Source organism: Mastacembelus armatus, chromosome 17, assembly GCF_900324485.2.
Source record: "Mastacembelus armatus chromosome 17, fMasArm1.2, whole genome shotgun sequence".
NCBI classification, from domain to species: domain Eukaryota; kingdom Metazoa; phylum Chordata; class Actinopteri; order Synbranchiformes; family Mastacembelidae; genus Mastacembelus; species Mastacembelus armatus.
This window is the reverse complement of record NC_046649.1, coordinates 551,771-578,987: the sequence shown is the minus strand read 5'-3', so window position 1 is coordinate 578,987 and position 27,217 is coordinate 551,771. Positions and strand designations below refer to the sequence as shown.

At 39.2% G+C, this 27,217-nt stretch overlaps 1 protein-coding gene across 1 annotated transcript; it reads left to right on the top strand.

Annotated features, from left to right (window-relative positions):
* Positions 1-1,169: 1,169 nt before the first annotated feature.
* Positions 1,170-27,217, top strand: dnajb6a (DnaJ heat shock protein family (Hsp40) member B6a). The gene is made up of 8 exons (XM_026313513.1): positions 1,170-1,330; positions 3,486-3,592; positions 8,996-9,105; positions 9,305-9,370; positions 12,631-12,741; positions 25,067-25,210; positions 25,355-25,550; positions 26,270-27,217. Exons 2-8 carry the CDS (start codon positions 3,528-3,530, stop codon positions 26,373-26,375), a joined length of 798 nt encoding a protein of 265 aa, XP_026169298.1. The 5' UTR covers positions 1,170-1,330; positions 3,486-3,527; the 3' UTR covers positions 26,376-27,217.

Genomic DNA, 27,217 nt, shown 5'->3' with positions numbered 1-27,217 from the left:
AATTATTTTGTAACCTTGGCCAGATCTGTGCCTTGCCACAATTCTGTCTCTGAGCTCCTTGGGCAGTTTTCCTTCGACCTCATGATTCTCATTTGCTCTGACATGCACTGTGAGCTGTAAGGTCTTATATAGACAGGTGTGTGCCTTTCCTAATCAAGTCCAATCAGTTTAATTAAACACAGCTGGACTCCAATGAAGGAGCAGAACCATCTCAAGGAGGATCAGAAGAAATGGACAGCATGTGAGTTAAATATGAGTGTCACTGCAAAGGGTCTGAATACTTATGATCATGTGATATTTCAGTTTTTCTTTTTTAATAAATTTGCAAAAATTTCTACATTTCTGTTTTTTTCTGTCAAGATGGGGTGCTGAGTGTACATTAATGAGAAATAAAATGAACTTTTTTGATTTTGGCAAATGGCTGCAATGACACAAAGAGTGAAAAATTTAAAGGGGTCTGAATACTTTCCGTACCCACTGTAAGTGTGGGAGCCGTTCGGGGTAGTACGGAGCCCCGGATTTAACGTCTTTATATTTGAGGGCAATCTCAAAATAAAACCTATGGACGTGACATGTGCGCCCCATCGCTGTGGTTTCCATGGAGACAGTCTCACAATGAAAGATTTACAATGAAAAAGTTTTGCGGGATCTCGCAAAAGGTCATCTTTTTTATTTTTTACAACCATCTATTTTTTCTCTCCCATGTTCCTTCCGGGGCTCCGTATTGTTGCAATAGTAATCCTGCTCTGTCTAGTTTGGTGGCCGATCCAAACCAGACAGTAATTGAAGGTCAGAGGGCGATCGCGCTCGGCTCTGAGCTGCAGCATTCTGAAAGCCCAGCAAGGGGTGGAGAGAGCCCTGATCAAAGCCTTATATAAAGTGAGTTGCAGTAGTCCGCCCGTGATGTGAGAACAGCATTAAATGAGACTTGAAACTGAAAAAAATACTAAATTTACTTTGTGCCCTCATTTCTTTTAAGTTGTTATTGTCTCAAATCTCATTCAATACATTTCCAACATGTTTGGGGTAGGATTTAATTTCTGATCCGTACTCCGAAGCAGAATGTGGCGGTAGTGGTATTGCCCACCGCCGTTAAAATACAAGATGAAGAACGGCAAAAAATAACCAGCAGAGGGCAGCAATACTCAATTGTAGCGTGTACTCTGTCAAACTAAAGAAGAAGGAGGAACAGGACGTAGTGTCTCACCTGAAAAGCTGCAGATCGTTTAACATGAATAAAATTGTTTAGGTTCTGTTACCATATAAGTAATACAAAAACTCTGGAGACTTTTCTATCTGCTGAGATCGTGGACAGTTGGACTTTAACTGGGTAACGTTACCTTAAGAGTGTTTGATAGCACAGCTAACGTGGTAAATGTTTACTGCTAGCAGTCTCTAGGCTAATGCTCTGTAACGAGCTTACGTTAGGTTCACTGAGGTGAGCCAAGCAAAAATAATTGTTGTGACAGTAAATATAATTCCTTGAGAATTGCTTGACAGACTACACCACTATTCTTAAAGCTGTGTGCTTAATTACCCCCGCTAACGCTACTTTTTTGCTCTCACTGTTCATTAATGTTAGCCAGGTAGTAGTAGCAATTCAAGGCACAGAGAGGTAAACAAGACAGCGACACTCAAGACAGTTGAAACTGGTTGTATTGACGTCAAGCAAACATGTAAGGGTGACCCATTTTAATTTCTGAAGTCTAACACGTTTTCAAGATTAATCTAGATTTTTCTTTGCGGTTGATCTGTGTAGTGATAAATCAGGGCACAGACAGTTAATTTGCCACACACAAGTACCGATGGTTTCATAGCAATGGATGCAATTAGTGGCCGCTGGTGGCGAAATATGTGTGGAGCATCCTTTCTGCAGACAAGAACCGCTATAGTCAGAAAGAAGAGCCGAGGACAGAGAAGACATTTTTTGAAAAAAGATTACTGTAAGCATTGTTGCTAATATTTGAAAATGATTCACATTATAATTAGAACATAATTCCTCATGATTTTCAGCACTGGAATATTGAATTTAAAATACCAATGCTTTATATAGCTGAAAATGCACATTTATATTAATGTTCTTTTTTGACTATTGTACTGAGCATAAGAATGGTGTTCATACTGTGCCAAAAATTGCATACAGAGAATGCAAAGGGAGTACATGGGTCTTAATAAAAGTAGAGTGTTTTTTTAGTTTTAATTAGAAAACAAAAAATACGCATTTTAAAATTTGACTAAAAAAAAATGTAGTTGCTGCTTTAGGCCCAGTTGACACACTTCTACTGTCAGAAAAAGTTATTGTTAAACAGGCCTTCACAATATAAATAAAATCTGCATTGTGTGATAACATTGTTCAATATTGCAACGACGATATGACTTGTGATAAATATTTTTGTCTATTTTATCTATACAGTCCCTATGTAAGTCAGTTTAGTTACAAAGCTACTGTTCTCAGCAATATGGTATCAGCAACAGACTGTCGCTGCTTAGATTAGTAAATAAGTACAAACTTTCTTACTCTGGTGATCAGGGCTCTTAAGTTAAACGTGGGCCCGAAACTCTGAACCTAGCAACTCACAGCACAAAGCAGGTGAAAGACACTTACTTTGTCATCATTCATGCAAAGTGTTTCTGAACACTATAAACTAGTACAAACTGGTAAACAGTTCTCTTAACCTACTTTGCATTGGTCACAGTGTCTTTGCTGCAGCACTAACTGCTCACTGGCTGACTGCAGCCACATAGCCTGTGCAAGGAAGGACAGTTCCCCTGATCAGGGTCAGCTGTTGTAGCAGTGTTTCTTCAGCAAAACTGATTGATGATGATTTTTTTTTTTTTTATTCATTATGTTTCAGGCAGTATTGTGATATGTTGATTGCGTATTTTCATATCATGATGACAATGAAAATACGATTCATCAGTCAGCACTATTGTTAAACACATAACCATGTGCATTTCTGTCTTCGAAACATTAAAGTGAAACAGTCTACTCACTCCTTGATTTAACTTTAACAACTCAGACATAGAAATAGCCTGTTATTTTGGGGCAGTAGTAGCAATGATTAGCTACAAAGAATCACAATCTAAAAGCGTCTTACTTCACACATTCATCGTATGAAATCTTAATTTACATTTTGTAATTTAATTGTGTAACTGGGTGGTATTTAATGTTTGAATCACAGTATAATAAAAATGTTGTTTGTAAATGTATGTTTTTTTTTCCACAGTGGTAAATGCATGCACAGTCACAATTTGGTTATATGAGCAGTTACACTATTTTCTTGATTGTTTTAGCTCTTTGCACAATCAGGTATGTAAGTTCATCACAAAGATGGTTTAAATATGTGGTTTTGACTGTTAAACCCAGGATTAACCACATTGGTTCTTAGTACTGAACAGTGCTGTGTTGGTGTTTTGATCACAGATACTTAAAGCTGTTGTATATGTAACATTAGTCAGCAGCTATCTTTTCTTTGTTTTTTAAGGTTCATCAAGCTCACAGTAATATCTCCCTTCATCCACTCATCATGGTGGACTATTATCAGGTTTTGGGAGTACGGAGAGATGCATCTGCAGATGACATAAAGAAAGCGTGAGTTGAAGCTTTTATCACTCACCTGTGATGGTTCTAAATTCTTCACCAGACATCTGCACAGTTGTTTTGACATTATTATCCTGTAAAGGCTTTCTGTAGGCTGCTTTCCTTTTTATGGTGCTTAATTTACAACAAAAGCTCTTGGTGAGCTAAAACTAGCAGGGTTACCTAACTCCATCTCATGATTTTCAAGAGAAAGTAAGTGATTTTTCTAAGGTTTTATTTTGCACAAATTCCATACAAATATTAAAATAAACAATTAAATTTGGGTACTTGCTGTAATTGGTGTGAATCCAGACCCTGATTTAGTTTATTGGTATGTGTCGTAGGCCACTGTTATTTTTTGAAAACTAATTAAAAGCAGTAGCATTGTTGGTTTTCACTCTGTTTGGGGTATGTGGAAAATAGCCTCACAGACCTTGCCTTCTAAGAGTGTATAAGAACAAGTCAACAGTCTGTGCAAAGGTTTAGTGGTGAGTGGAACAAATTTGAAGACAATGGTTCAGTGTCTTTGATTTGATTTAGGGGTTAGAAGAGAAAAATGTTATTGACATTTGCTTTAACTTCTTCTAAATAAATTTAGGATGGAGCACATCAGTGTGCTCCATTGGCTTTAACTGCAGTAAAGTGCTGAGTCTAACAGGGGCTAATTGTTATGGGCATATTCTGCTAAAACCCATCGGCTAGAAATTCAAGTATTCAAAACATGATCCTGTGTGGAAATCTGTTCCTGTGAGCTCCAAAATCCTAATTTTCACATAACCTTGTTTTGTGTTTCTTAGTTTGAACATTTAACTTCCTCATATTAGTAAGTATAATGTTCTCAATTACACAACTTTGTATTATTTTTTTAACACCCCGCCTCCCTCCCAAAACACACACACACACACACACACAAAACACACTCCAACTTGCCATCACAAAATATAACAAAAACTCAATACTCCAATTCAATGACTGATTTTGGCATAAAAATATGACAGAAAATAATAAAAAAACTAATAAATAATAAATACCATATTAAACTGAAGGTTTTACATTATTTTACACCTACTTTGGCTTTTTTCTTTAATTTATTATGTTTTGCTACAACATAGACCTGAATGTGTAGGCCTGCCCCCACACAGCAAAATCAGCATATCAAATTAACACTGTCAGAGTTGATTTCAAGACTTTTGAAGCATCTACATGGGTCCACACCACAAAGTGTTAATTTAACCCTTTTTGGAGAGTTGACATCTTAGCACTTAGTGTAATTGCTGACTCTTTTAGAGTTAGAAATGTAACACTTCTCAACACTAACCAGTGTTAGTTTTTCCTCAGCATTCACATCTAGTGTTAAAAACCAACTCTCTCACTGGGGTTCATTTACATTTAATAACACTGACCCGTGTTAATAGAACTAACTCTTTTTGGTGTTAACCTCCACATCCAGCTCCCCCTACATACTTACAAAAGATAAAAAACAATAAAACTTGTACAAAGACATCAACACTTTATTAAAATAATTTGTTGCAGGTACACCCATAACACTGAACTCATTACAGCATGGAATGACAACAGAGGGCCAGTTTCCTTGAAGATGGTTATACTTCTTCCCACCTGAGGGAGAAGGAACGCAATTGAATCAATTTGAAATTTGGTTCTGACCAGCACACATGCCTAGGAATCAGGAGAAAATATTAAAACATTTGAATTTAAAACCACAATTATTTTTGTTCTCATGTTGACAGTTTTTTTTTGATGAGAAAGACGCTTACATGCTTAGATGCTTCCTCTGTTTCCCATTTACTAATTCTGTACAAACACATCTCTTGTTCTAATCTAAGCTATATGTAATATTCGATCCAGTGAACTAGTACAAATTCTGCAAATAACTATAGTGTGAGAAAGATTCTTGACTGCACTCATCTGAAAATGCATTTTCAGATTTTTTTTTAAGTATTTTGAATACTTAGATAAATTCTTTTAGATTCTTAATCTGAAATTTGTCTTGCATAAAAAGAGCAGCAACTCCGTTGTGACACAAAATACATTAACATTCACATAAGACATAGACATTCAACATAACATTTCACACCACATATTATTTACTCGCCATTATAACACCTTTGATTTTTATAAGATGTTTCAATCCAGATTTTGCAGCAGTGAACAGACAGCTGTACCATACTGCATTACAATACTGTAGAACACTAAGAATGACAGCAGTAAAAAACAACAGAAGCATCTGCTGAGTGACTCTGAAAGATTGGAGCCATTTGCTGTTGATGGTGGGGTTTGGAAGAATTAATTTAGAGCTGAATACAATTTCCTTCTTTGTATTTGTTTCCAGAGCTTCTTTTTTTTTTGCTCCACATCACAAAGCTGTTGACACCCTGTTGGTGCAACCCTGGGCTGTCTGAGCTATCCTACAGTGTTAGTAAAACAGTGTCATCTGAATATTTTAAGACATATTGATTTTGATTATTTGAAGTTGAATGACAAAGTAAAAAGTAGAGAGTAAAACTGAGCTCACACACCACTGAGGTGCACCAACATTGGTCATGATGGCAGAAGAGAATGTCTTATTCACTTTAACCAGCTAGACTGTTGGTGAGGAAAGATGTATACCAGTGAATCAGATATGGATTCACTCCCTGGTGGGACATTTTGGAAATTAAAATGCCAGGTTGAATTGTGTTGAAAGCAGATGGAACTCCTGTCAGACTTCATGGTGTCCCACACTTCTTTTTTAGTTTTAACCCTTGTGCACTGTTCAAAAACACTACCCTTTCGTTATGTCATCACTATTATGAAATTGGCATTTAAAGAGTACAAGCTTGGATTTTTTTTATCATTTAATAGTTTTGATCAGAACTGAAGTTGATTAACAGATTTATGCAAAAAAGTTGAAAAAAATATCTATCTGATATACTTTTACAGCAGTTTATTTTAGTGGATGTTTTCATCCAAAACATAACGAAAGGGTAGTGAATTTGTCCACAGTATATTGACCAATGATGGCACGTTACGCGGGTGAAAAAGCGCTTCATATGTTCCAGACAGTGACGAATAGTTTACTTTGTCCTCAGTGGAAAAACATGACTCAAATGTCAAACATTTGCATCTATATTGTATTGCACTAATTCCCTCTCGGCCACATTCCTGACTGAAAGGCTCTGTTCGGGTCTTTGTCTTCTCAGTTAAATCACATGACTATTCATAATCAGTCACACCTTCCTGCATATGTCTTTTCTAAAGTGTCTTAGAAAATTTAAGTCAGTGTATTGTTTTCTGTGAATGAGTGAACAACATGACTTTCACATCATTTTGAAGCAAACACTCTAGGCTACAAGATCCAGTTCTCAAAAGTCTTGTAATTCAATGTTCTATATGTGTTTTATGGTCTTATTTCAGTGACTTAAAAATTGTAGTTTTTCACTAACCATGCATAAACACTGTTTTCTCAAAAGCACAATCATGTATAAACTTGCTGCTCACATATTATTTGTTTGTGCTGATTACAGTGTTATCAGACTTTAGCCATTAATATGTTTAAAAGCAACTGAAAAAAAGCACAAATGTCACAGCATGTCAAAACTTGTCCAGGTCCCCAAAACACCCTCAGACACCAGAGGGTTAAAGTTATTTTCTGTCTAAGTGTTAACATGTCTTTATTATTAAAAGCCAAATTTCTCTTATTTATAATTTTTTTTGATATTCTTTGTATATCATATGATTTAGTATTTGGATAGATTTTAATTTCGTTTACTACCAACTGCACACAAGTTAATATAATCATTAATCACTGTCGTTCTTTCATTTAGGGAACCTTCATGAATACTGTCCCAGTCACTCCAATCAAAACATGTTCTGAGTTGTTCCTTGTTCTCATTTGTCCAGATTCTTATCACTTTCTTTTGTGGCTTAGTTCTCTTAAATTTGGTCTTGCAAACTGGAACCAAGCCCAGGCAACACAGACTCTAGATGACACCGATTCGTATCGCCACCTACTGGTGCATCAGGATATTTTAGTTGTAATTCATGAACACAGGCAGCTATGATATTAGCTGCTTTTGCAGCTTTACCATTAGGAGGAACATACATATTACAAAAAGTAATATACATTCAAACTCCCTCGGCAAGTAAAAAGGTCTTAAAGTCATTCCCAGAAGCTCCACATTTGGGTGGTATTAATGTAAATCCACTTTGTTGTTCAGAGAGTGCAGATTTGTGAGGATAACTGAAGGGAGTGGTGGGCAATTAAATCTCTGCCGTAGCCGATTCTTGTCTTCTGCATTTCCTACTCCATTTAGTTCTTATTAGCTCCAGAGGAATAGTGGCCAACATCCAAATCTCAGATTTCAAGTTGTATAAAGTCCGCTTTCATAATTCCAACAAAGTCTGTAAGAGCGAGTTGTTTGTATTAGTTCCCTGCACTTGTTCATGTTGCCGTCACTCAGATGTTCTGCTGTTTTGCAATGGCAATGACAGACAGGATCCACAAAGGCAAATAATCCACAAGATCAAGGGCAACATTGATGAAGTACTTCTCTTACCTGGACGGTATTTAGACATACATTCTTACGAAACGAGTAATACGTGGGTTAGACATCATTTACAGCCACAAAACACATGCAAGCATACTGATATGCAGTGTGCAGCCAAGCAGCGCACCCTGCACAGTCCTTCAGTGTCTTAAGTATTTTTGAAAGCACATACTACAGTACTACTATAGTACAATATTTTCACTGAGCAACTTTTACTTATCCATCCATCCATCCATCCATTTTCTATACCCGCTTTTTCCTGAAAGCCAGGGTCACGGGCATCTTCTGGAGCCTATCCCACTTTTACTTATATTGGAGTAATATTTGGCCAGGAGGATCTATACTTTGACTCAAGTAATGAAGTTGAATTCTTGTGCACCACGTCTGGTACAGTACCCCTGAGCAGCTGTTCTTCTGCTTCCTTGTAGCTTTTTCTCTAATATCACACTATTTTTGATTCCTTGCATTACTTAAAACACATCTGCTAACTAAAAGACGCTACACACGTTTCACATTAAAAGCCACACTGCCAGTCCCCATTTCAACGAGGTCCATGTAAAGCAGCAGCAGGCAATGTTGTTTTTGCATTGACTGTAACTTATACTGCTGTGGAGAGCAATCAGTGAACAAGGAGTCTTGCTACAAAGAGAGAGCGTTACATGGACACAGCAGTCCATGGTGCATTCTGTAAATCCCAGTTTTTTTTAGGACCAGCTGAAGAATATTCAATACAATGTCGATTACTGTAAGCAAAATAAAAATAATTTATAGTTGAATTACTGAGTCTTTCATGTTAATCTTGTCAGCAGCTAGCAATATTTTTTTCAGACACCTTTGTTTGAATAGTCATTCTCTTGTCTTCATGCAGGTACAGAAAGCTGGCCCTCAGGTGGCACCCTGACAAAAACCCAGACAATAAGGAGGAAGCAGAGAAGAAGTTCAAGGAGCTGTCAGAGGCTTATGAAGTCTTGTCAGATGGTTTGTATCACTTTCTGTGCATGGCTGGAAATGAACACCAGACACCAGAGCACAGTAGTTAACAGAGTGAAGCAAATAACAACAACATAGGCTATGAAGGGAGTAAAGCAGGTCTAATGGTACCCAACTCTCTTTCCTCTTCAGTGATCCCTGTGGGTGTGAGTTGTGTTAGTATTGTTATTCTACTTTCCTCTTCCAGCTAACAAGAGGGGCATATATGATCGTTACGGCAAAGAGGGACTGACAGGGAACAATGGAGGAAGAGGCAAGTACTCAAAACTTAGCAATAACCTCCTTTTCTTCTGTGCATGTAAACCAGTCAGAGGTTTTTCACACCCCCTCTAATTTAAAGTTGTAGCCATTCAAAGTGTTACACTTTGCCATAGTAAGTAGCTGCTTTTACCATTTTTGTTCATCATTTGTACCACAGCACAGCATGTGCTACACTTTGTCTGTAGGTGGCGTTCAGCTTACACTCATACATACAGCACTCTGTGTATGCACACTGTAGCCCATACTAGAATGAATCTGTACTTAGAAAAGTAAAGATCAGGGTTTGCTGTAAACTGTGATTATTGTGTGTAAATTGTCTTACTTTGCGTTAATGTTTTGGACAGTTTCACTTGACTTCATGAGGACAATTATCCAACTATTGTGCCTGTACAACTAAACTGAAAAAGTAGTTTTGTAAGGAATATATTTGTAAGGAAAATATTTGATTGTTTGATTATATTCTGATATAACATAATTTTTGAATTCTACCTTTAACATTCTACCTTTTAAAACAGTAAAACCCAGGTACAATAGGGAAGGTTTGGCAGAGGTAGAGTTAGGCAGGAGACCTAAGTTTGCAGATTGACATGGGGATTACTTTTAATTTTTGCTGTGCCAGACTCAGCACATAATAAATCTAAAAGTACAGTGGGTACAGAAAGTATTCAGATCCCTTTTAAATTTTTCACTCTTTGTCATTACAGCCATTTGCCAAAATCAAAAAAGTTCATTTTATTTCTCATTAATGTACACTCAGCACCCCATCTTGACAGAAAAAAACAGAAATGTAGAAATTTTTGCAAATTTATTAAAAAAGAAAAACTGAAATATCACATGGTCATAAGTATTCAGACCCTTTGCAGTGACACTCATATTTAACTCACATGCTGTCCATTTCTTCTGATCCTCCTTGAGATGTTTCTGCTCCTTCATTGGAGTCCAGCTGTGTTTAATTAAACTGATTGGACTTGATTAGAAAAGACACACACCTGTCTATATAAGACCTTACAGCTCACAGTGCATGTCAGAGCAAATGAGAATCATGAGGTCAAAGGAACTCCCCAAGGAGCTCAGAGACAGAATTATGCCAAGGCACAGATCTGGCCAAGGTTACAAAAGAATTTCTGCAGCACTCAAGGTTCCTAAGAGCACAGTGGCCTCTATAATCCTCAAATGGAAAAAGTTTGGGACGACCAGAACTCTTGCTAGACCTGGCCATCCAGCCAAACTGAGCAATAGTGGGAGAAGAGCCTTGGTGAGAGAGGTAAAGAAGAACCCAAAGATCACTGTGGCTGAGCTCCAGAGATGCAGTAGGGAGATGGGAGGAAGTTCCACAAAGTCAACTATCACTGCAGCCCTCTACCAGTCGGGGCTTTATGGCAGAGTGGCCCGACGGAAGCCTTTCCTCAGTGCAAGACACATGAAAGCCCGCATAGAGTTTGCCAAAAGACACATGAAGGACTCCCAGACTATGAGAAATAAGATTCTCTGGTCTGATGAGACCAAGATTGAACTTTTTGGCGTTAATTGTAAGCGGTATGTGTGGAGAAAACCAGGCACTGCTCATCACCTGCCCAATACAATCCCTACAGTGAAACATGGTTGTGGGAGCATCATGTTGTGGCGGTGTTTTTCAGCTGCAGGGACAGGACGATTGGTTGCAATTGAAGGAAAGATGAATGCGGCTAAGTACAGAGATATTCTGGAAGAAAACCTCTTCCAGAGTGCTCAGGACCTCAGACTGGGCCGAAGGTTCACCTTTCAACAGGACAATGACCCTAAGCACACAGCTAAAATAACAAAGGAGTGGCTTTGGAACAACTCTGTGAACGTTCTTGACTGGCCCAGCCAGAGCCCTGGCCTAAACCCAATTGAGCATCTCTGGAGAGACCTGAAAATGGCTGTCCACCAACGTTCACCATCCAACCTGACAGAACTGGATAGGATCTGCAAGGAAGAATGGCCGAAGATCCCCAAATCCAGGTGTGAAAAACTTGTTGCATCATTCCCAAGAAGACTCATGGCTGTACTAGCTCAAAAGGGTGCTTCTACTCAATACTGAGCACAGGGTCTGAATACTTATGACCATGTGATATTTCAGTTTTTCTTTTTTTAATAAATTTGCAAAAATTTCTACATTTCTGTTTTTTTCTGTCAAGATGGGGTGCTGAGTGTACATTAATGAGAAATAAAATGAACTTTTTTGATTTTGGCAAATGGCTGCAATGACACAAAGAGTGAAATATTTAAAGGGGTCTGAATACTTTCCGTACCCACTGTATATATCAGAAGCAGATATAGAGGAAGCTGCTTGCTATAATGGACAATAATAAACACCCCCTCCACGACATCCAGACTAAAACAGGGTAGCAGCTGCAGTGGGAGGCTCATCTCATTGCGCTGCAGAACTGAGAGGTTGAGGAGATCCTTTGTCCCCACAGACATTAGACTTTTTAACATTAACTACTGATACTTTATATAGTAGATTTTCTGTGTAAAGTAAATATAAGAGCTGCTGGAAAATCTGAATTTCCCCCATGGGGGATGAATAAAGTATCTATCTATCATTGAAGCTATAGTCAGAAAACTGACTTTTGTGCTAGAGGATCATAGATTTTGGCATTTTGTACAAAATGTTAAATCAACACTAGAATGTGTTTGTATCTGAGCAGTGAAAACAGTTTTTATTAGGGGTGGGAATGTTTACAAATTATCATAAATGAGTACTTGCAACCCATGACCCTGGTTAAGGAATAAACAGGTATAGATGATGGATGGATGGAGTACTTGCAAGTTTTTGAAGCGTTCACATTTTTTCCGTATAACAGCCTAATGTTAGTCTATCAGTCTGTGAATTACAGAAGGGGGGATTCCGAGTTCTTGGATCAATAAGTCAGTAGCGAAAAACTCATACAGTGCCTTTTACAACTGTCTTAAGGCAGACGATTTTATTACAACAAGCTGTCCTCCACACTGGAAACAGTCCCTGCACCCTTGTCAAGCTCACTCCATTAATCCAATTTTTTTGAGTTCAGTTTGGCCAAAGGCAGGTGGACAAAACATAAATCAGAATTATTTTATTTATTTAATGGCAGTGTATATATAGCAGTTAATGTGTGGTCTGTGCCAGCAACCAGGAAGAACAACAGCACAACTCAGAATATAGTGACTGTAGTCTGAGCTTTTTGCCACACATTTCTATCAAACAAACCTTTAATCTGACCTTTGTATGACACTGAAATGATCTTTCAGGGGGCCATTTCCACAATGGAGAGCATTTCCGTGAACCATTCACATTCCGTAACCCGGAAGATGTCTTCAGGGAATTCTTTGGTGGCAGAGACCCATTTCCAGACTTTCTTGGTAAGTTAGTTTTCTCTTTCTTTAAGCTTTGGTTTTATTTGGCCTGGGCACACAAAATATATATATATATATACCTTTATATACCTTACTGAGTCAATAGACATAGACAGAAGCAACTGCTCATTTTATTTACCTTTACTATATAAACCATATTCAGAGATCAGAGTTTACTTATCTCAGCCTATATCATAAGAAAAAAGGATAGCAAACAGACTTAACAGTCAAACTAACTATACTCAAATTTCAGTTTTCTCGTCAGAGGAAAACACAACTCAGATGAGTAACGTTTGCATCTGCATTGTGTTGCAGTAAGTCCCTCTCAGCCACATTCCTGACTGAAAGGCTTATTACCAGCTCATTATGCTGGTCTTTGTCTTCTCAGGTAAATCACATGATTATTCATGATCAGGCATGCCTCCTTGCATATGTCTGTTCTACTAAAAAAAACTGTCTTAGAAAATTTAAATCAGTGTATTGTTTTCTGTGAATGAGTGAACAAGATGACTTTCATATAATTTTGAAGCAAACACCCTAGGCTACAAGATGCTGCTCACATATTATTGTAACCCAGTTTGTGCAGATTACAGTGTTAACAGACTTTAACCATTAATATGTTTAAAAGCAACTGAAAAAGGCACAAATGTCAAAACTTGTCCCAGACCCCAGGGGGTTAAAGTACTCCGGAAAAATGCAAAAAAAAACTTTGCGCATAGGTAACAGTATAAATCAACACTGTCTTCAAATGAGTGTCCTGTTTTTCCTTTAAATGGAGATGCACATCTGATTGTGGTCCTGAGGAGCTGCTCCTCCTGTGCTGGGCCCCCTCCTGTTAAGTGGTTGTTTGGTTTCTCCAATGTAGAGTCTGAGCATTCTTCCTTACCCTGGACGACATATACTACATTGGTCCTTTTTTGTTTTGGTGTTTAGTCTTCAGGGTGAACCAGTCTAAAGGTGAAGACATGCTGCAAGGTGGCGTCGAAAGAGACTACTTGCTACGTGTGCCTACATTAGCATGCTAACAGCAGCAGTGCTGTGCAAAAGATGAGCACGGTATGAAGGACAACATAACTATTGCAACAGGCCACAGGCTGTTTATTTCTGGGGCTTTTATTTATTTTCTAGTGGCTCAACATTATAAGTGACATTGTTCACTGACTTTAAAATTAGAAGCAATGAGCTCAATAATATTACTACTTGCCTATTAATAATAACATTATGTTTACTGTAATGAGTAATTTTACTACTATGCTTGAATTTTTCATGACATAACATCATACTCACAGGCTTCTGTGTTGAATACACTGAAGGCTATCATTTTTTTCAGCTTCCTATCCTCTAACATAACCCAACAATCTTGATGTCTTATTTCTTTGTAGGTCACTTTGTCTTTTTTAACAGGGGGATCTCGGCCAATCCACGTTCACAGGATTGGTGGCAACTCATACAAACTGGAAAGACAGAGTGGTTAAAAAACTTTCGAATGAGAAGAAATACTTCTCAAGGTCTTTGTTGTTTGCGGTTTGCCATGTGGTATGTCCAGATGTTGTCCACATTGTCCCAGGAAGTCATTACAGCAGTAAATACTGTACTAAATCCACAGTACCTAAAAACACACTCTGCTGCTGAATTTAGAAAAAATATTACAAGGCTTCAGAGTAGGCTGCAGCCATAGATTATTTTTGGAGTTGAGTATTCTACCAAATATTTCAGCGATTACTTGTGTAATCAGATAAAATAGACTTTTGCATTTTTAAACAATTCTACTATTGCGTAATGCATGACAGAAACAATAGGTTATCTTGAAGTGATGTTACCTTCTGTCGGCTCCGCTGCGAGCCCGTCTGATTCACAGCTGAATGCTTTCTGTTCAGATGTTGAAGCGTTGACGAAGTGCTGTTGTGGTATGGCAGTTCTACTTTACAATACATGCATTGCACAGTGTTGTCATAATTTTTTAAGTTTGAAAAGATCCCAAACTTTGGACATTTTCTGCCTTTGACAGACAGTTTCGCTCTATGCCATAATGGCAACTTTTAATACTGAAATACGTAGGCAAAGAATTTGCTTTGAGGATTTTTTGTAATTGAATTCCTCGATTTCCTCGAGGATTTGTTGCAGCCCTGCTTCAGAGATAAAAGGAGATACCCACAAGTTCTCAAATTTCCCACAAGCTCTCTATCCTAGCTGTACATTTCCCACATACAGGCCTTCACCAGCTGCAGGATGAAATCTCACCTGGGGATGGATGTGGAGGTACACTGTTTGAAAAGGACATGGATGTTTTCCCAGCCATGTCCAAGAGATTGCAGAACACTGCGACTGGCCATCTTTGAGTAGCATCTTTAACTGAACATAGCTGAGCCATCTAATCAACCCCTCCCCATAACAGAAATTAGCGCAACATAAATACATTTGTGACAACAATAACAGTATATTTATCTATTTATTTATCAATAGGCCTAAGTATTGAGCTCCTAATGATCATATCTATCTTGGTAAGATTGTAGAATGTGACTGTGTCTGGCTTCCTCTTCTGGTCACTCCTGATGGTCATGGTCTGGAGCATTGTGCATAAAACACTTTTATGCTTTTGCCCTGGTACACAATGAGAGTCGCACGTTCATGTTTCAGCACCTTGGTTAAGAACAGCTCCCCTTGTTTATTGTGCCAGCCAGGCTTGTGTTCTTTATTTAGGTGATTTTTATCCAGGGAAAGGGATGTAAAAAAGTTGTCAGTGGTAACATTTCTTCCCTTTTCCCCATGTATGGTTCCACCAACCTCATGACCACACTCTCTCCTAGAGCCTGATGTGGTGGTCACATCTTGTCTCTGCCCAGGTATGGGAAGCCACTTTGTCTGGTTTGATTGCCATATATTGTGTGAAGCGGTACCGTGCTTTTGTAGGGAACAACTTTTCAATCACTGTAATGTTTGCTCCAGGCTTGTAACAGGCGTGACAGTTTTGCCACAAAACCTGGGCTGTCATGGTGTGAGCTGCTGTGTTTGGGTCATTGGGAACTGAAGAAGGGACCAAGTACTGGTAAGTGTAGAACTTGTTGAAGCTGTTGCAGGCCAGTAGGTTGGAGTTGGTGGCCATGAAGGATGATTGTGTGATTGACCAGAAGACAACAAATTAACATTGTTCAGTCTTTGACTGAACATCTGAGTATTTGCTTGTTGTTGTGCTTGCATCATTTGAAACCTCCTTTCCTCTGCCTCCTGTTGTACAGATGTACAGCAGATTCTGAAGGGTTGCATTCTCCTGTGTTTGGCGGGTTTGCTCGGCTTCAAAGATTCCATTCAGCTGCTTGTTATGCTGAACAAGATAAATCTACACCCCACGATCATAATCAAAAGCTTCAGCCTTGCGCTTCCTTCCCAGGTGCCTCCCTGGGAACAGCCAGCTTTTCTTTCTTTGCCCTTTGTCCATCACTGCTGGGTGAAGCATTACTGTCCTCTCTGTCAGTGGAGTTAGTGTCATCTGTAGAGCCACTTGGTTCTGGAGACACCTTGTCCTTTCAGTGAAATATAAACAATAGTTTTACATTTAAACATTATGCAGTAGAGCAGGAGTGTCAAACTAATTTTCACCGAGGGCCACATCAGCATAATGGCTGTCCTCAAAGGGCCATATGTAACTTATAAATGTAACTAAATGTAACCGAATGTAATGTAAAATGAATGTAACTTGTCCTTAATGTTAAATAACTGAATTTATTACTTATTCAAGTTACAAGCATAACAGTTGCACAGAAAAAATATGTTTGCTCGTTCCTCTGTTATAACATAAATCCTTTTAATTTGTCAGGTTATGAAACCCAGATAACTCCATCAATCAAGGATCAAACTATCCAAGTGAATAAAGAAAAATAAAATCAAACATAAGTTATGACATTAACTTTGTTCAAACGTTCAACAGCTCGTCAGTGACAGAGAGATCCGAATTCATGCCTCTAATAAAAATTGGTAACTGTGCTGGACAAGTTGTTGCTTTTCTTGAAGGCTAGCTTTGGCGTACTTAGCTCCGTGTTTGGTGTCAAAATGCCGGCGTAGATTATACTCTTTGACAACAGACACCGCCTCGTAACACAAAAGACATACCGGTCTTTCTCCTTGAAGCACAAACAAATATTCGCCTTCCCATCTTTCTTGAAACAGTCTTCTATCTCTATCAACTTTTCTCTTTCTGGACATTTTGGGGTCATTATTTAACTCTCAGTTCCACTTGTTGGCATTGACGTGGAAACACGTTACCTCGCGGGTATCACAGTCGACAGGCATTGTGGGAAATGTAGTTTTTGGTCAAAGCACGCTTTTGACCTATTTTTTTAGACACTCAGACCTTTTATGCTCTCATGTGGCCCGCGGGCCTGAGTTTGACACCCCTGCAGTAGAGTATAGCCGACTACATTTCAGCTAGTGCCTGAAGAATAAAACATTGCCTCCAGCAAAGAAGTTATGGTTTTTGTTGTTAGTTTCTGTTTGCTTGGTAGTTTGACAGGATAACTCATAGAAAGGTATGAACAGATTATAAAAGTAATTTACAGAAAGATGGGAAATAAATCATTTTTGGGTTGATCTAATACTGTATAAAAGTTAATGATAATAAATAATCCTAAATTATCACAAAAGTAACAAAATAAGCTGAAATTACCCAAATAAACGTTGTATATGGATCAGAGGGAACCAGACGACTGACTGGTATATACGATGTACAGTATAATAATCACAGATGGCAGTAACCAGACAACTAGGGTAAAAACTTGCAGAATCGCCAGACTTGAAATGGAATGTTTCACACTTTTGACATTAATACACAGCATTGACATTATGTACGGTGGGTACGGAAAGTATTCAGACCCCTTTAAATTTTTCACTCTTTGTGTCATTGCAGCCATTTGCCAAAATCAAAAAAGTTCATTTTATTTCTCACACTCAGCACCCCATCTTGACAGAAAAAAACAGAAATGTAGAAATTTTTGCAAATTTATTAAAAAAGAAAAACTGAAATATCACATGGTCATAAGTATTGAGACCCTTTACACTCATATTTAACTCACATGCTGTCCATTTCTTCTGATCCTCCTTGAGATGGTTCTGCTCCTTCATTGGAGTCCAGCTGTGTTTAATTAAACTGATTGGACTTGATTAGAAAAGGCACACACCTGTCTATATAAGACCTTACAGCTCACAGTGCATGTCAGAGCAAATGAGAATCATGAGGTCGAAGGAAAACTGTCCAAGGAGCTCAGAGACAGAATTGTGGCAAGGCACACATCTGGCCAAGGTTACAAAAGAATTTCTGCAGCACTCAAGGTTCCTAAGAGCACAGTGGCCTCCATAATCCTCAAATGGAAAAAGTTTGGGACGACCAGAACTCTTGCTAGACCTGGCCGTCCAGCCAAACTGAGCAATAGTGGGAGAAGAGCCTTGGTGAGAGAGGTAAAGAAGAACCCAAAGATCACTGTGGCTGAGCCCCAGAGATGCAGTAGGGAGATGGGAGAAAGTTCCACAAAGTCAACTATCACTGCAGCCCTCCACCAGTCGGGGCTTTATGGCAGAGTGGCGCGACGGAAGCCTCTCCTCAGTGCAAGACACATGAAAGCCCGCATAGAGTTTGCCAAAAAACACATGAAGGACTCCCAGACCATGGGAAATAAGATTCTCTGGTCTGATGAGACCAAGATTGAACTTTTTGGCTTTAATTCTAAGCGGTATGTGTGGAGAAAACCAGGCACTGCTCATCTTCTGCCCAATACAATCCCTACAGTGAAACATGGTGGTGGGAGCATTATGTTGTGGGGGTGTTTTTCAGCTGCAGGGACAGGACGACTGGTTGCAATTGAAGGAAAGATGAATGCGGCCAAGTACAGAGATATCCTGGAAGAAAACCTCTTCCAGAGTGCTCAGGACCTCAGACTGAGCCAAAGGTTCACCTTTCAACAGGACAATGACCCTAAGCACACAGCTAAAATAACAAAGGAGTGGCTTTGGAACAACTCTGTGAACGTTCTTGACTGGCCCAGCCAGAGCCCTGAGCTAAACCCAATTGAGCTTCTCTGCAGAGACCTGAAAATGGCTGTCCACCAACGTTCACCATCCAACCTGACAGAACTGGAGAGGATCTGCAAGAAAGAATGGCAGAGGATCCCCAAATCCAGGTGTGAAAAACTTGTTGCATCATTCCCAAGAAGACTCATGGCTGTACTAGCTCAAAAGGGTGCTTCTACTCAATACTGAGCACAGGGTCTGAATACTTATGACCATGTGATATTTCAGTTTTTCTTTTTTAATAAATTTGCAAAAATTTCTACATTTCTGTTTTTTTCTGTCAAGATGGGGTGCTGAGTGTACATTAATGAGAAATAAAATGAACTTTTTTGATTTTGGCAAATGGCTGCAATGACACAAAGAGTGAAAAATTTAAAGGGGTCTGAATACTTTCCGTACCCACTGTATGTAACGTGCATCACTTACTCACCATCAAGCTCAGCTTCGCCTAAATAGCTGGTCAAAGCAGGTGATAGGTGTCTTATTTGTTTGGTGCTTGGATTGCACGGAGCATGCAGTTTGAAATAAGGAGACGAACACTGAATACCAAACAGACTTTCAAGCTTTAATCCACTGCCTGAAACCGCATTACTTGTTGCTAATCAATTTCGACACCCACCAACCTCTTGCCGTAGTACCGTAAAACAAGTGTCAGAAATATTCAGTGCTTACGTGCATATTACAATGGGGTGCTTTGGTTAGATGAAGCCTTGTCTGGACTGCTGGTCTCCACTGTGTCTACGGAGCAAACTGTTGGTCTTGTTCCTAGGATCTTGTCGACTTTGTCAAACCTCAGACATTTGTCCTTTGCTTCACCAGAACTACTGCTCTTGTTTAGCTCAGGTGGCACCTTTATGTAACTTTGGCAAAGTTTTTTCACTTTAACACGGCACTGTTCAGGAGACCGCTCGAACCGTAGTACCAGAAAACTAATGTTGCAAATATTCAGTGCCTACATGAATATTACATCTCCTTTCTTTTAAAACAAACATGACGCAAAATCACATTGTCACTGTAGTGTACATATATATACTTGAATCACTGGAACATTGCTATATCATAAACACAGAGGATGCTGCATTTCAAATATTTCAACATATATGACACTTATAACACATGTAGCATACTATACAACGATATTTGGGAACAAAGTGTCCTCTCAGGCAGTCCGCACCAGATTTTAGATTCCATTCTTTCATAGGGGCAGCAATCTGCCTACACCCTAGACGAAATACAAATCACAAATCAAGAATTTCTCTTGGCCGCACTGCTCGACCTGACCTGGTATGGTATTTATTGGCTGGATCTGTCTGTCTTTTGAATGCTGTACTGGCACTTCAGCAGGTACCTGAAGGATGGGCTAGGCATTTATGTCTTCCTCTTCCTCCTTGACCCTCAGGGGTTGACGAACGCGCCAGTGCGTTTTGTGGCATCTTCTCCTGATAATGCTGAAACAAACTTAAATTACTCTGTCAATTTTGATCGTACAGATAAAAGCAATACATCATTCGAATCTGTAAAGGGTCTAGTTTTAGTTGTATACTCATAATAACAAAACGCTGTGCTTTTGTTAAATAAAGAAAGCAGACAGGGTGCGCTCTCTTCTCTGTCTCTGTCATCTCTCTTCACAGACACGTAAATAAAACAACCAGAACCTCAAGTCGAAAACAAACGACGTAAAATGTCAAACTTCATCATAGACTTTACTCTCTTTTCACTGCGTTTGGACGCGAGTGAAGAAGCGCTTCGTATGTTCCAGACAGAGACGAATAGTTTACTTTTTCCTTAGAGTAAAAACACGACTCAAATGACGAACGTTTGGATCCGTATTGTATTCTGTTGTGTTGCAGTAATCCCTTCTCAGCCACATTGACTGAAAGGCTTATTATGCGGTTCTTTGTGCGGGTCTTTGAGTGCGTCTTTTGTACCTCAGGTAAATCACATGACTATTCATGGTGAGACACACCTTCCTGCATATGCACAAAAACTGTCTTAAAATATTTAAATCAGTGTATTGTTTTCTGTGAATGAGTGAACAAAGATGCCTTTCACATCATTGTGAAGCAAACACTTTACACTACAAGATGCATTTCTCAAAAGTCTTGTGAACCAATGTTCTGTATGTATTTTATGGTCTTATTGTACACTGTCCACTGTTCACATGTAAATAATCTCAGGTGAACCAGGTAAATATGTGCACGCCCCCGAAAAATGACACAAAATATCAAACTTCATCATAGAATTTACTCACTTTTTCTGCGCGTTTGGATGATGGCGCGTTACGCACGTGAAGCGGCGCTCCTTACATTGCACACAGAGACAAATAGTTTAGCTTGTCCTCAGAGTAAAAACACTGATTTTAACTCAAATGAGGATCGTTTGGCTCCTCATTGTTTTGTATTGTGCTGCACTAATCCGTCCCATCAACATTGACTGAAAGGCTCATTATGCGCGTCTTTGTCTGGTCGTTCAGTGCGTCTTTTGTGTTCTCAGGTAAATCACATGACTATTCATCCTCAGACACACCCTCTTGCATATGGCCTTTCTGGACAAAAAGTGTCTTAGAAAATTTAAATCAGTGTATTGTTTTCTGTGAATGTGTGAACAAGATGACATTCACAGCACTCTGAAGTAAACACTTTAGCCTACAACATGCTGGTCTCCAAAGTCTTGTGAGCCAATGTTCTGTTTGTGTTTTATGGTCTTATTTCAGTGAGTAAAAAATTGTAGTTTTTCACTAACCATGCACTAACACTTTTTTCTCAAAAACACAATCATGTATAAACTTGCTGCTCACATATTATTGTAGCCAATTTTGTGCTGATTACAGTGTTATTAGACTTTAGACATTAATATGTTTAAAAAACACTGAAAAAAGCACAAATGTCAGGACATGTCAAAATTTGTCCAGGCCCCAAAAACCCCCTCAGACCCCAGAGGGTTAATGTTTGCAGAAATGCAGGGCTCCACGGGCTTCTCTTTCGTGCTGAGAAGGTGACACCGGTTTCTGCAATATACCTGACCATCTGGAGTGCGAACATGGTAGGATCTTTCTCTAGTGGCAGGATGAACAACAGCAGGCTTCCAGAGGCCGTGCTCTTGTATGCAAATGAAATGCGATGGGTTGTCCAGTGTGAAGCTGTGACAATGGACGAGCTGAGTGATCGTAGTGCTCTTTCTGATGCTGCTGCTGCTTTACTCTTTTGGAGTGTGCCTCCTGACAAAGTGATAATTTGAGGTAGGAGCTGTTTGTTAGTGGTTGGTAGTATGGATCACAGTCTGCGACTCATGAGGAGCTGTGCGGGTGACTTGAAGTTGTCAACAGGTGTGTTCCCATACTTTAACAGGCCAAGTTGGGGATCTTTCCTATCCATCTTGGCTTTTGTTAAGATTGATTTCGCGATCTGCACAGTCTTCTCAGCCATACCGTTACTCTGTGGGTAATGGGGGCTAGAGGTGGTATGTGCAAAACCCCATGACAGCTTCAGCTGTGGTGGTGCTAATCTTGTCCAATTCAAAGTTGCGGCTATAGTAGTCTATTGTAACCATGTATTCTTCGTGGTTCCAGGTAAAGAGGTCTGAAGCTATCATCTGCCATGGTCTGGTCTGGATTCATGGGCTCCTTAGTGTTTGAACAACATTGCTCCAGGCAAGTATTGCGTGTTTCAACCATGCGTTCTATTTGTTTACTCATTCCTGGCCAGAATAACACATCTCATGCCCTTTGCCTCGACTTCTCTATGCCCATGTGACCGACGTGAATGCATGTGAGCATGTCTTTTCTGAGTGAGGTGACTATTTTCTCACCTTTGAGAATGATTCCTTTGGCCAATGAGAGTTCATCTCGGAAGTTCCAGAAATCACTGATATCTGCGGAGCATTTCTTCCTCTCTCTAGGCCATCCATCCCGAATCACGTCTGAGCTGGACAAGCTGGCTGTCTGAGTCGGTCTCGGCACAGATTTGTTGCAGTTTTTCGTCACTGACTGGTAAGCTTTTGCATAACGTGAACCTGCATGTCTATTCCTTCACCGAGATTGTCATGCTCGGTCTCTGTGGACTTTCTAGAGAGGGTGTCCGTCACTGGAATCTCTTTTCGTGGCTGGTGTGTGATGGTGATGTCATATCATTCTTTGAAGTCGTGGCAGAGCTGCGGCTAAAGGTTTTCTTATCACTGATTCAAGCGGCTTTAGCTCAGAGCCAACGCTCAACAGCTTCTCCCGCACTCGCGGAGAGTAAATGCCAAACACGATGTGATCTCTAACCATTTCCACACTGTCTGCATAAGCAGTGTTTCACTAATAGTCGTTAGTTCAGTCACAAATTGTTCAAAACTTTCGTTGGCTTCTCGTACTCGTGAAATTTATATCTGGTGAAGATTTTGTTCGTTTTGGGCATATGGTTCATACTTGTAGTATGTTTGCAGTACCTTTGCTTCATCCGTCGTCAGTGCCCAGGTGTTGAAGATATCTTTTCCTTTTTCTCCTATCCACAGGAGCAGATGGCTGCACTTTTCATCTTTGCCATTTTACTTCAATGGACCTGCAAACATGAGCTCTGCATGCTGTCTGAACTTACGCCATGCGTCTGGTAAGTCAGACAGTTCCCAGTTCTTGTGTGGCAATGGTACTCCTGCAAATTACATTTTATTTACTTGTCTTCTGACACCATGTCTTACTTGTTTGTTGCTTGGATTGCACCAAGCATGCAGTTTGAGGTGATGAACAGTGCAATAAGGTGATGAACAGTGAGTACCAAACAAACTTTCAAGCTTTAATCGCCTGCCTGCAACCACATTACATGTCACTAATCACTTCTGACACCCACCAACCTCTTCAGTGCTTACATGCATATTACAATGGGGTGCTTTGGTTAGATGAAGCCTTGTCTGGGCTGCTGGTCTCCACTATGTCTACGGAACAAACTGTTGGTCTTGTTTCTAGGATCTTATCGACTTCATCAAACCTCAGACATTTGTCCTTTGCTTCACCAGAACTACTGCTCTTATTTAGCTCAGGTGGCACCTTTATATAACTTTGCCGAAGTTTTTTCACTTTAACACGGCACTGTTCAGGAGACCGCTCGAACCCTCACTCCTTTTGTATAGTCTTTCATTTTTTCGCTGAACATATTGAATACCACCGCTTTGTTGTTTGTTTTCTTTAGCAGCTGAGTTATGTGTGTGTCTGCCCAAATATCAAGGAGGCATTTGTTTCCTCACAGCTCCAGGTTTGTCCATGGCTCATTTTAGCAACTGGTAACAGTGAGCGCGGCGTGTGAGGGATTCTGCAACTGATTATTTCCCTTAATGTCCGGCGGATACTGTAGACTATAGGCATATGCTTTTTGGAGCTGAGCCAGATTTATAATCACACCATAAACGCATGTTTGTATTCACTCATGCACAAAGGGGGCAAACGAACTGTGGTCCACTTTAACCAACCACACAGCAGGTGTGAATATATCATTAAACTTTAAACGGGTCTAGACCATTTGAACTTTTAGTGTGTAGGTTAATTTCTTTATATCTTCTATACTTTTTTATTTCTGGCAGCTTGCATTATAACTTTTTTGGGTCTTTTTTTTTTTTAATTTTTTTTTTAAACTTCTCCACTTGTATTGTGTAATCCTCTGTCAGGCTAGAGTGGGTGATGTCACTAATGACATCACACGCTAGCTTTTCCTCTACAACTTTTTTGTCTGTTTTCTTTTGTTCTTCTGTCAACTTTAAGCTTTCCTATGGACCTGTGGATCTATGGATTTTCCACCAGATGGCCGAAACCACGGAGTGACCGTTCAATCTCCCATTCCCTCACATTATAAAAGAGGTCTAAGAGTTCTGGTCAAAGTCATAAATGAAGGCTTTTCTAACTCACCAGCAATCTCTCATTTTTTGGAATATCTTCCAAAAATAAAAATAGGTATCCATCTCTTCATCGAAGCCTCCTGGCATTTTTTGGGAAGGAATTATTTTGATAGGTCTTATTTTTCTGTAGTCCTCCATTTTCTGAGGTGAACTTTTCTCAACTTCTTCAGTACTGTGCCGTCTTAAGTGCTGTGTCACTGAGTACATTTATTTATATATTTGGGAGTCAACAATATTATTACAGATCTACTTTTTTATGTTTTCCTGAAAGTTTAAGTTGCTATTATGCCATTTTCAAAATGACTTGGCTGCTTAAGTGTAAAGAAGGTAGTACATCAGTTTTTTTTTTTTTTTTTACCAAGTTTGGTGCCTGATTGAAATTCTTCCTTTCTCTCCTGTTCTGTCTCAGGTGCAGATCCTTTTAGTGATGATCCTTTTTTCAGCAACAATCGGCAGCAACAAAGTCGCACAGGTTGCAGGGCAGGTGGCTCATTTTTTGGGGGGTTTGTCGGTTTTCCTCCTTTCGGCGCTGGCTTCTCACCTTTTGACCAAGGTGAGAAATAAACCAGTGAATAAACAGAAATAACAAAAATCGACTGCAAGTCACAGCTAAAACTGTATGTGTGTAATATTACACATTGCAAACCACTGGGACCTTTTTAAATGACACTCTCGTTCTCTGTCTCATGTCTCTCAGGCTTTGGTTCTTTTGGCTCCATGAGTACCATGGGTCATATGGGTCACATGACAACCATGGGCAGTCTGGCAGGAAGTGGCTTCACCTCTTTCTCGTCCACCTCCTTTGGGAATGGTGGGGGAGGAGGCATGGGCAACTTCCGGTCTGTGTCCACCTCCACCAAGATCGTCAATGGCAGGAAGATAACAACTAAAAGGTAGATCTTGATCATATTAAAATATATGGAGCAGCTGTGCAGTGTGAGTTCTTCACTTCCTTCAAACATTGTAGTGGTATTATTTTAATCATTGTTGGTGTCTTTCGAATGAGTGGAAAATGGAAATGCAAGCTACGTAAAGATACTTGCTCTGGTATACAGACATTTAATTTGAAACACCATATATAAGAAAAGCAAATAATACTAATAAGCCTATGCATATGTAAATGAAGTTATCACCAGAAAATAAGACTGCAAAGGACAGTTCCGTCCCATCTACTATGAACCATGTTGTATAACAATGAAAATTCATCATCAACTAGGCACAGCATGAAGAGTCATTGTACTCTTTAACACTACTATTACTCAGTTCTAATACTGAATTTAATAACTATGGTATTTAACTCCACATTTAGGTAAAACCTACACATTCACACAGCTCCCTGCCGAACCAGTCACAGTGCATGAGAGTTGTGTAGTTATGTTAATTAATAGTTTCACAATTTCACAAAATTCACTTCATCTATTACAAAGAAAATGGAATTAATTGAAATTAGTTTAATAAACCAGGAGATACTGTATGAAACTGTTTTAAGTAGATGTGACTGAAGCATTGCAAAGCATACATAAGTTTTCAGGAGAGAATAAAGACTTTAGAAAACATGAGTGATTAGAAACAGCAGAGTATCGCCTGAGTAGTGCACTGTGTCCTCTTCCAGAATTGTGGAGAACGGTCAGGAACGGGTGGAGGTAGAGGAGGATGGGCAGCTGCGGTCATTAACCATTAACGGCAAAGAGCAGCTGCTGCGACTGGAACACAAGTAGAGGACCGAAATATCTTCTGCTGGAGAAGTGTTACCTCAGCACAAACATACCAACAAATTTGAGCTTGAAATATAAAGGGAAAAAAACAACAGAATGATGTATTAATAGTGTTCTACTATTATTTGGATGTACATACTTAGGTTGTGTTTATTTACCTTCATATCCTCTCCCTGCTAACTCTCATTTGTCAACCAACAATTCAAATCGGAGGATTTGGATGTAGACTTTTCTATGCATTTTGTTAATAATTATTTCTGACATAGAGCTATCATTATTTTTTGGCTCAGGGTGGTGTAATTGTTTCAGTGTTTGGGACCACAGTATTGTTGTGATATGTATATGACTAGACCCCCACCCAATTCCTCATTACTTTATGAATGCACTCCACATGCGTCAGTCTGTGTGCCGACAGCACACACACTTTTCAATTAGAACAAAGCATGACTTTGCTTTTTCATCTGAATAGTATCCAAATTTTTAAAATTGATTTATAAAAGGGATTAGGAATGATTAAAGCATCTTCCCTTTTTCCCTTGACTGCTTGTCTAACCTCTCAGTAATAATTCTTTCTTATTAAAAAAACAAAACAAAACAAAACAAAAAAAAAACTACAATGCTGGTCAGAGGTGTTATGCAATTTTATAAGTTCTAATACCAATGTGTTTTTGGTTTATTTAATTATGCATGTACACCTATTGATGTATAGTCTTAATGTAAAAGCTGCATTATAATTCACAAATAAACAAAGGCATTCTGTAAATGATAAATAACTATAGAAGGAATTTTGTGTACTTTGTAAACCAATAAATCTTTCATCCTGTTTTCAGGATGCTGAAATCTTG

Bases quoted from the DNA above. Each gene is read 5' to 3' on its own strand.
- dnajb6a (XM_026313513.1), top strand. From the start codon at position 3,528: ATGGTGGACTATTATCAGGTTTTGGGAGTACGGAGAGATGCATCTGCA. The intron at 9,371-12,630 runs GCAAGTACTCAA...ATGATCTTTCAG, and splicing joins AGGGAACAATGGAGGAAGAG to GGGGCCATTTCCACAATGGA. The intron at 25,211-25,354 runs GTGAGAAATAAA...CATGTCTCTCAG, and splicing joins CTTCTCACCTTTTGACCAAG to GCTTTGGTTCTTTTGGCTCC.